At 34.8% G+C, this 15,196-nt stretch overlaps 3 protein-coding genes across 4 annotated transcripts; 1 reads left to right on the top strand and 2 right to left on the bottom strand.

The window, feature by feature from the left end:
- Nucleotides 1–28: 28 nt before the first annotated feature.
- LOC106650743 (UDP-N-acetylglucosamine--dolichyl-phosphate N-acetylglucosaminephosphotransferase) lies at nucleotides 29–11,290 on the top strand. The gene is made up of 6 exons (XM_014368930.1): nucleotides 29–260; nucleotides 375–489; nucleotides 565–1,010; nucleotides 10,376–10,564; nucleotides 10,670–10,904; nucleotides 10,977–11,290. The coding sequence occupies exons 1-6, from the start codon at nucleotides 100–102 to the stop codon at nucleotides 11,040–11,042; spliced, it is 1,212 nt and encodes a 403-aa protein (XP_014224416.1). The 5' UTR covers nucleotides 29–99; the 3' UTR covers nucleotides 11,043–11,290.
- Nucleotides 1,065–6,756, bottom strand: LOC106650742 (beta-1,4-mannosyl-glycoprotein 4-beta-N-acetylglucosaminyltransferase). Of its 2 annotated transcripts, none has more exons than XM_014368927.2 (3): nucleotides 6,485–6,756; nucleotides 2,618–3,567; nucleotides 1,065–2,538 (listed from the first exon to the last, which is right to left on the bottom strand). In XM_014368927.2, the coding sequence occupies exons 2-3, from the start codon at nucleotides 3,228–3,230 to the stop codon at nucleotides 1,784–1,786; spliced, it is 1,368 nt and encodes a 455-aa protein (XP_014224413.1). In that variant the 5' UTR covers nucleotides 3,231–3,567; nucleotides 6,485–6,756; the 3' UTR covers nucleotides 1,065–1,783. The 2 variants fall into 2 exon arrangements, with proteins under 2 accessions (XP_014224413.1, XP_014224414.1); XM_014368928.2 differs by lacking the exon at nucleotides 6,485–6,756 and adding an exon at nucleotides 5,075–5,467.
- Nucleotides 11,144–14,831, bottom strand: LOC106650741 (mitochondrial import receptor subunit TOM70). The gene is made up of 8 exons (XM_014368926.2): nucleotides 14,392–14,831; nucleotides 13,908–14,084; nucleotides 13,629–13,836; nucleotides 13,414–13,546; nucleotides 12,963–13,317; nucleotides 12,663–12,887; nucleotides 12,368–12,588; nucleotides 11,144–12,299 (listed from the first exon to the last, which is right to left on the bottom strand). Exons 1-8 carry the CDS (start codon nucleotides 14,617–14,619, stop codon nucleotides 12,134–12,136), a joined length of 1,713 nt encoding a protein of 570 aa, XP_014224412.1. The 5' UTR covers nucleotides 14,620–14,831; the 3' UTR covers nucleotides 11,144–12,133.
- Nucleotides 14,832–15,196: the final 365 nt, after the last annotated feature.

Raw genomic sequence — 15,196 nt, 5'->3', positions numbered from 1 at the left:
ACAACGATTTATTATTGTGTGTCTCTAGTGTTCCATACGCCGGTTGTGCGGTTATTAGTGTAACTTTATTTGTGCCAAGTTGACCAATAAATATAAAAAATGGATCAATTACCTTTTCAAAGTTTACCCTTGTGTGGTATTTTAGCTATGTCTATTTGTACATATTTTGCAACACTTAGTTTAATTCCAGTTTTAAGGGAAAAGTTTATAAAAGCTAACCTTTTTGGCATTGATATGAACAAGAAAACACATAAGAAAATGTAAGTTCTATTAATTAACAACATAAGCTATATTCTATATTCTTGATTGTACTTTATTGTAATAAAATCAACATTTGAACACAATTATTAGTTGAAATCTTATTATTGTTCCAGTCCAGAAGCCATGGGGATTATTTCAGGAGGCACATTTCTGATAACTATGTTTTTATTTATACCTGTACGATTCAGTTATTATATTTTCAATGATGTAAATCTTCCGCGTAACGAGGTTTGAATTATGAATAAAACTACTCTTCTATTTCTGAAGTGTATAATTGTATTAATTGAAACTTTATTATTTCAGTTGGATGAACTTTTGGCAGCTCTGCTAAGTATTTGTTGTATGCTACTTTTTGGATTTTTAGATGATGTTTTGAATCTTAAATGGAGGCACAAATTATTTTTACCAACTATTTCTAGCTTACCTCTTCTCATAGTTTATTATATCAATTCTAATTCTACATTGATCATCGTACCAAAGCCATTCAGAACATTTTTTGGCTTAACTATAGATTTGGGGATCTTTTATTATTTTTACATGTTAATGCTTGCAGTCTTCTGTACAAATGCCATAAATATTCATTCTGGTATCAATGGCTTAGAAGCTGGCCAAAGCATAGTAATTGCAATCAGTATAATAATTTTCAATGGTGTGGAATTATTTGGGAAATGTATGCAAGCTCATCAGTTTTCCTTATATTTGATGATTCCGTTTTTAGCTAGCTCTGTAGCTCTCTTCAAATACAATAGGTAAGTAAAGGCAAATTTTAATTTTTTTTACAAATATTGAAAAAACAAAGTAAAATTAGTTCTTTTCAACTTTTATTAAATGAATTATATCTCTTATAAATATGAAACAATAAATACAGTCTTATTGGTTAAGGAATACTTTTGAATGCGATACAAGGGGTATATTAATATAATATATGTTTTAACTTTCATCTTGAATAATCAAGAAAGCACAACAGTCATACTATCAATGTGTACATGTATATAATATATACAGACTCAAAATGAGACAAAGCTCTTGTATTAGCCACCTGGTATCGCATAGAATTAAACAAACAAGATCAACAGGTTTAATGACGCTATTTAATAAAGAGGAAGGATCATGGTGTAGCATTGTTACATATTTTTAGACATAATCCTTTGGCTGACAAAACTCGAAAGTACGTAATGTACATACTTTCTTGCGTTGTACATAATCAATCAGACTTGTTATTACATGGTAGATACACATGTATGCATTTACATATAGATGTATGTAAGCATACACATATGTGAGGCATTTTTTTTTAAATTTTGCTTTATAATTACGCTAAAATGGTAAATTGTGCTTTTCGATTTGAAATGACAGTTTGAACGTTCACACACACTGACAGGATTAAAAGTTACATATCATACTCGGCATAATAACAGCTTGTAGTTGTTGTTTTTTCTCGTTTTAATTTGTTAATCCCATTATAATTTTGTTCGTTAAATATCACAGTCGAGGATAGCGCGTCGTTTTATATAATTATTCTTTAGTAATAATCCAACTTGGCATAGAAATTTTCGACGAGCCAGTCGTACTTCCAGGTCTGGTTCATAACGGTTTCGGGCGCATAATAGGACTCCCTCGATCTCGAAGCTCTGAGCAGATTGGTTTTTTCGTCGAACCACATGCCGCTGCCGATGAGTTCCTCGACGAAGGACACGTCTATAGCACTAGGATCGACTTGGAGCTTGAGCAATTCGCGAATCTTGGCACTGCTCTTCTGACGCAGAGCCGAGATGACGTTTGCCGGACCCTGGCAGAACTGGCAGTACCAGCCGCCGTAGTGATTGAGATCGCCGATCACCAGTCCCAAGTGCTCGCGTTCCTGCGGTATCTCGTTGGTGTCGATCTGCTGCTGCTGCTGCTGTTGCTGCTGTTGGCTCGTCGCCACCGTCGTGGGCGTTCGATTTTGCAGCTCGCGCATCAATCCTACGGTGCTGGCTCCGAGGGCGATGCTCGTCCTTTGCGGGTGCTGCCAAAAGAAGCCGAAGATGCACCAGCGCAGTCGAAAGCCTATTGGCTGAGGCCAGCCGTCGTAGAGCTTGAGAAACATCAGTGCCCTGGAATTGAGAATCTGTTCGGGATCGGTTGTCACGTAGATGTCGTCGTCGCGGATGTTGCGCACCGACTTCTTCACTCGCTCCCAAACGTACTTGGCCAGGACTCGAGGTGACTCGAGCGACTTGCTGCCTACGTTTACGTAGAGAATTTTGTCTTGCTGCTTGGCGAGAAAACCTTTGACTGGAAAAAGGTTACGCTGTTAGGGTCTAGGGCAAACGGAGCAACGAGCACGCGTATATTACACAGCGATGATACTTACCGAGCTTGTGTCGGAAATTGTCCTCGGCGGTGCTCGTGTCGCAGACGACGAAGATATCAACGACCGGGTAAAGCTCCTCGACTATTACCTCGGCGAGGGCTGAGTTGTGATCGTCGACCTGGAAGATGTGGAGAATGCGACGCGCGTACTTGCGACGGCGCAGTTTGGCCATTTGTTTGGAAGCCATGATGGCGCGCCAAACGACCTCGGGTTGGCCGCAGTCGACGCCGTGCCAACCGGAGTCGCAGATGCATCGCTGCTGCGAGCCGCCGCGCTGCATGAGCACCTGATTGACCCCCTTGTCCCAGCAGAAGGTACCGTTGAAGCTCTTGAACATGGTCGATGTGCGCGCGTCCCGCAGCCAAGTCTCGGCCTGGATAATGCCGAGCCGATGCGGCTCCCCGCCAGCGGAGCTCTTGCCTCTGCTGGCGTTGCTCGCGTGACGAGAATGCAAATCCACGAAGCTGACGCTGTCCTTGTGCGCCGAACTCGACGACGTCGCGCTCGACTCATCCTCGTGGGGCGTCGAGGCGACGTAAATCATGAAGACTAGCACTTGCAGTACCAGCAGCGTGTAGATGAGCGCGAGTTTCCAGTCCAATCGGGCATGCATCGCATCGCCTTCTTCCTCAACTTTGCCGTCGATTTTACTCTTACCGGGCCTGCTGTTCTTCAGGCTCGTCGTTCCATCGTCGACGTTCTTCGGCTCGTTGCTCCAAATTGAATCGTCCTTGCCTCTGTTAATGTTGATTTTATCGATGCAACTCTTGTCGTTATCGCCCGCTTTGGCAAGCAACGATATCGTAGACAATCGCTGTTGCTCGCTTTGGGCTGTCAGTTGCGCTAGACGCCTCCTCGGCTCGTGGCGATGACGTTGCTGCACTTGTTGCTGGAGTCGTGGATCTCGGCCGCCGTTCGTTGGCGCTACTCGCGCCTTTCGACCTGGACATCTGCAATCATTTTTTTTTCTTACTTAATTTATCGACATTGAACATGGCTTGCTTTCTATTAGCGATCGCGCCCACGCGAGTATTTTCTTGGACGAAAGAAACCACTGTAACGCACTTCTGAAACTAATCCAGCATTCGATTCTACTTTTGTGGTTTCTATAAAATGTATGCCTGCGATACTGACCGAATCAATACTAAAGTTTCTAAGTAATGATTGGTGTATATGTTACTGGAAAAACTCGAATTGCCTATTATTTTAGGACATACCCGAAATGCCTACAAAATGCCTTTGTTTAGTATACAGTCATGCTTATAATAGGCTAGTATATTTCAGAACGAACGAAATGTTTTCGTTCCCTTCGTAAACTCAGCGCAAATCGTTTTATATTTAGGTCTTATATTAACACCTTATAACAATTATTAACAAAAATGACTGAAAATATTGAAAGTACTTTAAATATTCAATCAACTTCCTGAAACTGGAGAGACGAATTCTTTATGAAGTAAGTAAGGGTGATAATTTTAAGACAGAATTAGATGCAATTATTAAACTTGCAAGACCAAAATATGTTGATGTAAAAAAATTAATTAAATAAATAATGATCTATGCAATTTAAAATGTCATAGTAGCACTAGTTGTTGCAATAAATAAAAGTTTTTAATTCTTTTTGATTTCAAGTATAAGATCCACTAGTAGTAGCTAGTATTGCAATTAGTTTATTTGTTACTAGGTAATAATTTTAATATGAATAATTATTCACTGACGACTTATATTTTTGTTTTCTCAAAAATTCTTAAAATGGGTTAGGCAACTACGAGTTTTACCGATAACATATATATATATATAATTCTACAGCTAAATTTTTCTTCTTTTACTATTTAATGTTTTCTCAACATCAGCAGTGAATATCAAAGTCACATAATTGTAATATATAGTAATACATAGTAATTTATTGCGAGCATGGTACCTTAGCAAGTACTTATTTCTTGCTAGTGGTTTTTTTAGCTTTGGCAAGACCTGTACGCACCCGTTTTCTATGATTTTCTCAAAGTTATACAGTTATAATATCTTTTACCTAAAGATTAGCTTGACTAATGGAAGCACGGCTGCATTAATTTGAAAGGGATGACGAAGCTTGTCCAAACATCCAATTTTCAATCCAGTTACTTCTAAAAGATTTCATGGCGACGTATAAAACATCAAAATGAATTCAGTAGAAGTTTCAGATAAGTGGATTGAAATTTTGATTTTTGGGCTGGTTGTCATTCCATTAAATAGATCGCTCGGTAATCTTTGGCTCATAAATGAAAACATAGCGTACGTCTGGTCGTTAACCCCGCAGCGCACACATTTCAACTGCGCTCAACCCTTCTTCCAACATTCAAGTATGAGAGATACTTCTATTTAAAGATTCTCCCGCAATATCGTCCGTACACACTCTCTCTCCCTTGCTTTGATTTTCTAGCGCTCTACTAACACTTGGTCTACATGTAAATACGTTTTTACCTTTTGTTCTATCGTTTGGTTTCTTTCTACTCTCAAATGACGAAGATTTGTTCTAAATATTTTAATGATTTTACGTCGACTTTAGTAAGATATGTCATGATGTTCGTAGCTTCGCTCATAAATATTTTTCTTTTTTTATGCGTGCTTACTACACTCGCTGAAACGATTTTACCACGGAGCGTGAGGCAAGTAATTCTTACGGGATAAACGATTTTTTTCTTTTATTGATTAATGGCCTATTATTGAGTAAGTGTATTGGCGTTTCATATGCAACAACAATCACGCGAATGAATCAAAATAACAGTTTTATTCTTATAAATTTTTTCATCAACATGAGCAGCTCTCTAGTTAGATCCCTACATTTAGTGGCTTTCGCTTCGTTCCCGGAACACTGACGAGTTGAGGGCAGACAGAAATGCCTCGACGCGCACATATTTGAGCGCAATAGAACTTCACGCGACTGCATCGCAGACTCTCTGCTAGCGAGACTTGCTCTCCGCGCGCGCAACAAAATGGGAGAAACTGAAAAGCTCGTATCTCTCACATGTAGGTATATGCCGCCAACAGCAGCAGGCGAAGTTAGCGAGAAAATCGATCCTGCTCTTCACGTACTTCGCCATTACCCTCCTGCAAAAGTCAGCTTGCGCGTTTCACGCGTTCAAAACTTCATGCTTCTATTGACATTCTCACTTAAAGACTTTTTTTACTCGACTCGTAAAAAAATTGGAATATCTTAATTTTTTCATTTCGTCGTACTTAATTGATATTAGATATAAGAATATCTAACGAACCGACAGGGGCAAGGAAGCGCCCAGGTATACATGCAAGGTCATTAAACCCTGCTTCAGCTATATTGTTGACGTCATTGCAGAGTTCTAGCTGTTATTAAATATATTACAAAGCATGTACAGGACATTGCTACGCGAGAGCCACACTTTTGTGTATTTACGAATGTACCTGCCTACTCTTCGATGTGGAACAAAAACGAATGACTAAGAGTTTCTTTAAACTTAAGTACTTCTTTTCCTCATGTTAATGATAATTTTTGTTGAAAAATTTTTTATTACATTCTCATTCGAGTCGCGTTGTTGTGTTGTTATATTGCCAAACCAGAGAACTATTTTCTGTAGATGAAATGATCTTAAACTTTGAGTCAATTTTTTCAGAAAATAAAGAAACAACTTATTGTGTTCCCTCTCACATTTTCGCGCGTTGATTTAATTTTTCAAGTTTGCGAACAAATGCATAATCGTCCAACGAGCTTCTAAAATTTTAGTGAAAAACGAACCGTTAGTTGCTCAATGTTCAGGATATACTGGATCGTTGGAAGCATCGACGGTGGTATGCACATGTTGAAAAAATTGCGCATAATTTAGTGTCATTGAAATGAAAATTATTTTATGGACTTACCGGGACAGCCGGGATTCAGGTCTGCGACGAGGCAGCCCGGCTAAAACGGCGGCAATCAGTCTGAACTGGATACTTTGATCGTCATCGCTGATGGTCGGTTATTGTTACTTTTTTCTAATCCTACATCGATCACGGTCGACTCAAGAATTTCCAGTGAGTCATTGCTTATTTAAAGGAACAGCGTTCTGAGCTTGAGTCGATTTTTATCTATCTGTGCGCATAGCTTCTGCACCAACCACACCCGTGTTACTGATACGTCAGCTGCTACTACACTCTTCTCAGCTCTCGCTTAGGCATTATAGGTATACGAAGTTGTATGTTCTCCCTAGGTGAACTACGAGCGCCGAGTGCTTTTGTTCCTGCTGCTGGAAAGAGAGAGAGAGAGAGAGAGAGAGAGAGAGACAGACGCACTCGGCGCAAGCGCTCAAAACACGTACTCCTTTGTACATTAAACATGATTTTTCATCCCCCGCAAGCGCAGTGTGTATAATATACGGAGCGAAGATGAAAGAGACAGCTGGGTTTTTGATTTTTAAACTCTGATTGGCTTATATTTCGAGAAAATTGAAAAATACCTAGGAAAGTATTTGGTTCTGTCGTAAAAACTCTACGGACAACAAGACTACCATGAGGTTTTTAATAAAGATATTATTTAAAAATATGAAAAAAAGGGTTTAAAATTTTGAATTTTCCCACTAGCTTCGACCTATCTTCGACTCCTAAATCATCTCGTCAAAAACAAACGAATATAGACGATTATTTTTATAAAATAGTATGACTATTAATAGCATAATTTTTTCTATCTGCAATATACATATGTAACTGAAAGAAATGAAAATTTTGAACGATGTACATGATAAGTTACTCTTTGTCTGGCGTTACATTGTACTTCGTTTTAACCCTTCATAGAATCTCACTTTAACTACACGCTAAAACAATCAAATCTATTTGCTCTTTTATATCTATCCTCACGCGTGTGCATCATCGTATGACCTAAACATTTGTCGGGTTCTGATTATCACAAAACGTATAAAACTTGAAGAAAAATTCTTCATTCTGACAATAAGTAAATTTTTTTACGAAAATTACCAGCGATGATTTTCGCGATAGAAGTTTAGATCGAACTTAAATAGATTTCAACTCTAACATTTCTCTCTATTACAGCAAGCTCGGAAAAAGGTTATTTTTGGCTATTTTCTGCCTTTTTACTTTTTTGCACGTTTTTCGATACTTTACAATTATGCCTGTCCACAAAAAAATAAAACCATTACAAAAGTTTAGGAGTTGTTAGTTGTCATTCTAAAAGAACTCTGTGAATTGTGTGGAAATAAAAGTCTAGTCATATTGTCTAGTCATAATTAATAAGATTTGGTTTTTTTTCATGCTACGAATAGTTGCAATCAATTATAGTACTCGATCGGATCAAATTTTAATATATTTTTTAGAGTTTGAACAGTTTTCAGTGCAGAAACTTTGTAACAATTTTTTCTTAAACTCACTATACTAAACTAGGAATTCATGAAATATTCAAAATAAGTATGAATTTCTATCGAAAGTTCTATCGAAATATTGGGACATTCCTGACGTATCGAATAGTATGTTCATCATGTCAGGTACCCGAAAATGGCTCTTTGGGACATGTACGGGATTCTCACTTTATTATAATAGGATTGATACTATTTTCAAGAGGATGCTCTATTACAATAAATTTACAGATATTTTTTATTTAATTTAGCGATAAAATGCTGCAAGGGTGCACAAGAAAACTTGCACGTGCAATGCGTGATGAGTCATCGAAAGGTTGACCCACACCTCTCCCTTGAAAACAATTGACTTCCACGAAATTATCAATATTTATACTCAAATGTAATATCTGACTTAAACTTGATGTTATAATTATGGAAAATACAGTGTTAAAATCGAAATGATTCGTGTATATATTATTTATAAAAATTACACGCGGGTGTGAATTAATTTATGCCAGTTAAACGCTAAGATGCTCTATGGCACTGAGTCAGAAACCAACTTATTCTCTTCCTTACATTTTGCAACGTAAATAGATTGTGTGATGGGAATTTCAATGAAAAATGCAACCATACATCTTATTATCATGGTAAAAATGAGCTCGCAATAAGGTTGACTTTGCCGGTGCCAACATCGTATACAATGAAAAAAAAATTAAGTTTAAGACCACATTAGAATCATTAAAAATATTCAATAAATTAGATACAAAACTCCAAGAATTCTTTGATTGTGAAAAGAAATGGTACGCATAAGAGCGTTGATAAGTCAAATGTATATTATATGCGTAACTCCAAATGTACGATCTGTAGCAAACGTATAGCCGATTACGAGTTAAAAAATATTTCCAAGAGATCAATCTATCAATTCTTTTTATATATATTTAAAAAAATAAAGTTTCTTTTCTATATAATTTAGGAAATAAAATATTACGGTGGAGCACACTTATATTATATCGGTTATGTACTTACGCGTACTCACTGAGATTTAAAAATCATGGTTGCGTATTCCGTGGATGCACACAGCGCAATCGATCATTTTTCGAAACGAGCTTCGCGATAGTTGAATTAATGTAAAATTTTGTGGTCGGTACATGTACAACGGTGCGTTGGACTCGACTGCACGTGTCGGACTGAGGTATATCGTCAGTCGTGCGTCTGTTTGTTTCTCTTTCTCTCTCTTATTCGCGTATTCTACTACCACATACAACAGCTGTACGCTTGCAATTTCTCTCTTGCATTATACCTACATCTTTGTATGAAGGATCCTTTTTTCGATTGTTGTACTCTTTCAAAGTCTCGGTGGACAGAGGAAACATCTGCCTTTGAACAGTACAGGTGATGGCGAAAAGTAAAGCTTTTCGTTTTTTACTGAGGTGCATGGAAGAACTGAAAAACGCATAAACATCTAATCTTCGCAATCATCCGAAAATATAATAAGTAAGTCGAACATATTTCAACGAGTAAAAGGAAATATCTTTGTAAAACTTTTTACATATATTTTATTGGCGTACAACTTTTTAAAAATCTATCATTTTGTGATTGTATTTTCGAATTGCTTATACTTTGAAGAATCGTCTTTCGAAAATTGGTAAAGAAATTTGAATTTGAAGTCTTTCGAAAACTTTGAACCCGTTTTCCTCGACTTGATGTTTTTCTAACTGGCTGCCATGATTCAGAATAACATATTGAACCGATCCTTTTGAAATGTTTACAGTTTATTTTTGGCCTACGTGTAGCTATCGTTGAAATCTCTAATATTTAAAACATTTTTTTAGAAGTTTCAACGATAGCCAATACCTTTACGAACAACACCGTTAATTTTTTTCTTTAGTTAAATCTTTCGATCTGAATCATGGTGTCCAGCAGAGACCCTTTTTTACGTGCTTCAATAATTATTTTATTTAACCTCAGACGACTGATTGTTTTAAAAATCATCTATCCTTCGAAATAAATTCACAAAAATCGCATTATTTTATAAAGCATGTAAACCGAAATCCCCCGTCTTGTTTACTACAATTATTTTCTTGAAATAAAAAAATCGACAAAATATTTTCGGAGTTGTGAACGATTTTTGGGTAAATAATGCCGACATTTTGTTATTTTTGAACCAAAGTTTTTCTAATCAAAGTTGTTCTAGTTCAGTTCAGGGACATTGTGATACTTGTTAAAACCCAGTAATTTTTTTCAGGATTCGCTGAAGACCGTTATCGTGACATGCCATGATTTCTTTTTTAAAACATTTGTAGCAGACTATACTGGCTCTCGAAATTATTTTTTTTTTTAAATTTTTATGCAGTATAAGGCCCATTAAAAATAAGTATCATTGTAAGCGTCACTTATTAATGAATCTTTGAAATATATGTTGCAGGTATCCAGCATCAGTTTTCGTGGGGGATACCTTTTGCTATTCTTCCGGCATGACATTTGTAGTGGTCGGTATTATCGGACATTTCAGCAAAACGATGCTATTATTCTTCATGCCTCAGATATTCAATTTTCTATATAGTGTACCACAACTCTTTCATTTAATTCCTTGTCCACGCCATCGACTTCCCAAGTAAGTTTATTTTCTTTAGATTTCGTACGTGTTACAATCAATGATGTATTGCATATAATTAACTGATTTTTTATTTATAAATTTTAAAACTCTTTTGTTTCATAGATATGACGAAAAAACAGATATTTCAAAGCCAAGTGTCATAGTGTTTGATAAAAAAGAGTTGAACCGTTTAGCACGCTTTATAATGTCGATATTTCGATGTTTTCGTGTAGTAGACTGGAAAGAAAGCGACGATGGAATCGTCGTTTGTAATAATTTAACATTGAATAATTTTGTACTTATATTTTTTGGACCGATCAGAGAACCTAGTTTGACAAATATTATGCTTTTGATTCAGGTATGATATAACTTCTATTAAAGTATATCCTAAAGTGGTATGAAACTTTCTTACATTTTTTTTAAATTTCAGGTAATATGTTCAGTATTCGCCTTTATAATTAGGTATCCTCTTGCATCTGTTTTTTATGATACTTAAAAAATTGTTAAAAAGTGTCAACGAAAAGGAAATATTTCTATAATCGGTGCTAGACAAAGAATTTTTGTGATGTTGGAATATTAAATAAAAATAAGTATAACTATTTTTCAGACTAGTGCAGGAAATATACACACTATATTTCTTACAAAATTCATAAATATGATCGTTTATAACACATCTGTACAAAGCACCTGTATGAGGTGCATTTTTTCATAAATAACAATAAATTATAAGAATTTTTAATTCAATAAAGTGTCATATACAATTATTATTCAAATCAAACTTTTCAGAACGAATCATAAGATAAAAAACTGCTTATAAAAGGTCACAATTATACCACAATTGGGACTTTTCAAAACTTATTTTTCCAATAATTCTCTGTCTAACTATCAAAAATCGACATGCTGGGTCAGCTAAAAGTTCACGAATGTTGAAAATATTGTTTTCATCACGCCGTGCGGAAAATTCTTAAAAGTGACTTCCTGCACTCGATGAGGAAAAATGCTATACGTAACTGAGGCGGTTGTCAATCTTGCACTTGTGTCAATGCCACCCTTGCTACGCTCGGGTTGCAAACTGACACTCTTGCAAGATAGACAACCTCCCGTCTCAGTTACGTAATGTAATTTGTCAATTGCTTCATGGGTTGGAAATGGACCATTCCTTGTTTCATTATATATTTGTGACAAATCCAACAAATGCATCACATGTTCAATATAAAAATAAACTTTATAACTTTTATACAAAAAAAACTTTATAGTCATTGAAATTTACTATTTAGTTTTTTCACTGTTATAAATTTTTATAGAACATGCAGAACGTAAGAGAAAAGAATACTGCGAGTAATCTAATTATTTTTTGGGTTAAAAATTATAATCTTTTATGATTCGTTCGAATTATAATACGATTTTCCAGTTAAAGTTCATAATAAATGCAAAGTATTTAAGCATCTTTGTACACGTTAAATTTTGTCTATTGTTAGTGATGCAAATATCAATATCACAATCATACACACAATCATACTCTTTGATTGAAAATCGTACTTATTCTTCTTGCAATTTAAGTTAATTTACAAATAGTTGTTAAATAATTTAACAGTGCTGAAGAGATCTAATAATATCTTCTCCTAATCTATCAGACACAACTATTTGAGCTTTTGCAGCATCACGAAGACTGAAAATATGTGTGAGCTCCAAAAATGTTCGAGCCAAAGCCAGTGCTTTATCAAACAAAGAAATAGCCTCACTCAAGTTTCCTCTGTAAAATTATCATCATAAGAAATTTTGTTTGTTTTAAATGATTCTATAAAACATCAATATTATTACCTTTGAACTTCAACAGTGCCTAATGTTTCATACGCAAATTCACATTTTTCATCTAATTCAATAGCTTTTTGCATATATTCAACAGCTTTTTCAATGTCATTACTTGATTGCAATTGCAGCAATCCTCTGTAAACAAGAATTGTTGCATTTTCTGGATCTCGTTTAGCTGCTTTAACGAAGTAAGCATCAGCTTTAGTCAAGTCTCTATGGTCAACTAACATCTGAACAAATTTTTAATTTTAGTAGCGTTCTATACATTTTTAATGTGTAAAAATAAGTTGTAATTTAATCTCACCTGAGCATATAATGTATAACACTCAGCACAGTCTGGAAATTTCTCAAATGCTTTTTGGAAATTTGTCATGGCAGAATTGACCAAGTTCATATCATTTTTAGATACACCATAACGGTAATCAGCATAACATTTTTGAACATAAGGTACCCCGAAATTTGGATTCAAGTCTACAGCTTTTTGAAAATCAGCTTTAGCTTCGTCAACTTTTTCCATAAGCAGATGAACCTTTAAATGTAGAAAAAATAAGCAGTGAATAATTATGCAAACTTCTTCATAAAATGCAAAAAATTTTCCATTTACCTGACCACGATTATGGTAGATGTCACCCAAATTTGGATCAATGTTTTCAGCAAGTTGAAAATCATCAAAACTTTTCTCAGGATCTTCGAGTTGAACATGCATACTTGCTCTTTTAATGAGAGCATTAACTTTCAAATCATTTGAAGATATGTCACTATTAACTACTGCATTAAGGTCTTTAGATGCTTCTTCATGAAGACCCATCAATAAGTAAAATGTACCTCTCAGCAAAATAACTTTCATTTTGTGTAGTGAATTGTCATCTGCTGCAAGAGTATTTAACTCCTCATTGCAAAGTGGTATTATGTCATCATATTGTTGCATCCGCAGTGCTTCTAAAGCCTTATGGTATGACCTACGGAACATAATTTACATAACCAATTATAATTAGATATAATTAACATTAACAAACATAGTATCTAAAAACTATTTTAAATTTTATTCGATTTACGTTTTGGTTTCTTCATTCACTTCTTCCTTTGCAAAAGGATCATTTTGGAAAGTCATAAAATATGTATTAATAAAATGTTTACTGGGCATAATTGGAACTTTTGTTTTCATATACTCCTGCGCATGATGTTTTCCTAGAAAAGTAGTAAAAAAAGTAATAAAAGGCATAAAATTATTATTTTGTCACTAAGTACTTTTAATTATAACTGGCATTACCTAATTGTTTGAGTATTTTATCTGCTGTCAATAAAGTACTCTGGTTCTGAAATCTTTCTAATATACAAGCAGCTGTTATGTCTTCCAAAGCCGTTTCTAAATCATTACTTGATTCCATAGCTCTTGCTCTACGAATAAGTGCCTTTACATATTGAGGTTTTAATTTTAATGCTGTTGTGCAGTCAGCCTTAACAGCGCTTAGTTTTTTCTATAACAAAGAAATATTATAATATATATAAAAAATGATGATTTTCAAATTACAGAAAAATTATTACAAACCAATTTTTCATATGCAGCTGCTCTGTTTTGGTAAAATGTTGCAAGGATATCAGGACTGTCTTGAGGGCATACTTCAATTGCTAAATTATATTGGGCAATAGCCTCGTCAAATTTTCCAGAATTGAAAAATTTGTTACCTTCATCTTTGTAATGTATAGCTTTCTCCAAGGGGCTTTGCTATTAACAAATACATAAAATATTATATATTAGGGTTTTTTGAAATTATCTTTAAATCACAGCTAAAAATAATTAAATCAAGTTGATTCATACTCATTTGATTATACTGTCAAAATGAGGAATTAGTAATTAGTAATTAAAATTAGTAACAATTATTAAATGCACTGATAACTAAAAGCATTCATACGATAAATCAAAACGGTTAAGAAAAACCGATTCTTAATAATGTCATTCATGAAAAAGCAAAATACTACTTTATTTAAAGTGAATGACAATTTCTGAGAGTTAATTATTCAATTGAACTAACCTCTTTTTTGATGCTAGCATTGCCGGTTTTTCCTGTAGCGTCGCCGTCAATGGATATCTGTTTTTCACCATTCTCTTTGACCAGACGATTATGTTTCTTCGATGTTTTATCATCATTGGGGTTACAATTACGATAATACATGTAACCAAGGCCAAGTGCCACCGGTGCACCAACGGCTAATGCCAATTGCCATTTGGGCAACGAACTTGATGCACCACTCGAATCCATAATTTGAAAAGTTGTTGTAACAAATGAAGTTAATTTATAACAATGAGCAGTATGATTGATCGAGGTTGTCAATGAAGAAGATGTGCAAGAAACGAAGAGAGCTAGTGTGAGTAAGAGTGTATAGGCACGTGTGAATTGCGAAAGGTACAACCGATAAAGTCTGCAAACTGCGAACTTCTGTGAAGTGCAGAATACAATACTATCTCCTCATGAGTTTATGACTCACACTGTACTCTGTCAGCATTAAATTAGGCTTAGTCTACAATACATTCGATACCTAACTTAGGTTATTTGATATAAATCGAACATCTACTTGTATTCATTGATATTTTGACAATACATTTTATAGGTCTTGAATTTTCATTATATTATTCATTTTAATAGTTTTTTTTTTAGTTTTAATTTTCGTTTTTTTTTCTAGTAATTGTGGTATTTAAAATATCAGTAAGCTATTAATTATAATACTTGTAAAATATTTTTATGAAAATTTAATTATGTTTATTATACTTTTATATAATTGTAGTGACAAAAAAATAAATGAAAGCAGATATCAGTCTAAATAATTTATTATTAAAAA

This window comes from Trichogramma pretiosum, unplaced genomic scaffold (assembly GCF_000599845.2).
Source record: "Trichogramma pretiosum strain Unisexual culture from Peru unplaced genomic scaffold, Tpre_2.0 scaffold52, whole genome shotgun sequence".
NCBI lineage: Eukaryota > Metazoa > Arthropoda > Insecta > Hymenoptera > Trichogrammatidae > Trichogramma > Trichogramma pretiosum.
The sequence above is the reverse complement of the archived record's forward strand: the minus strand, read 5'-3'. Positions and strand labels throughout refer to the sequence as shown.

Bases quoted from the DNA above. Each gene is read 5' to 3' on its own strand.
- LOC106650742 (XM_014368927.2), bottom strand. From the start codon at position 3,230: ATGCATGCCCGATTGGACTGGAAACTCGCGCTCATCTACACGCTGCTG. The intron at 2,539-2,617 runs GTAAGTATCATC...ACCTTTTTCCAG, and splicing joins CAATTTCCGACACAAGCTCG to TCAAAGGTTTTCTCGCCAAG.
- LOC106650741 (XM_014368926.2), bottom strand. From the start codon at position 14,619: ATGGATTCGAGTGGTGCATCAAGTTCGTTGCCCAAATGGCAATTGGCA. The intron at 13,318-13,413 runs GTAAATCGAATA...TATGTTCCGTAG, and splicing joins GTGAATGAAGAAACCAAAAC to GTCATACCATAAGGCTTTAG. The intron at 12,300-12,367 runs GTAATAATATTG...ATAATTTTACAG, and splicing joins GGCACTGTTGAAGTTCAAAG to AGGAAACTTGAGTGAGGCTA.
- LOC106650743 (XM_014368930.1), top strand. From the start codon at position 100: ATGGATCAATTACCTTTTCAAAGTTTACCCTTGTGTGGTATTTTAGCT. The intron at 1,011-10,375 runs GTAAGTAAAGGC...TATATGTTGCAG, and splicing joins GCTCTCTTCAAATACAATAG to GTATCCAGCATCAGTTTTCG. The intron at 10,905-10,976 runs GTATGATATAAC...TTTAAATTTCAG, and splicing joins ATATTATGCTTTTGATTCAG to GTAATATGTTCAGTATTCGC.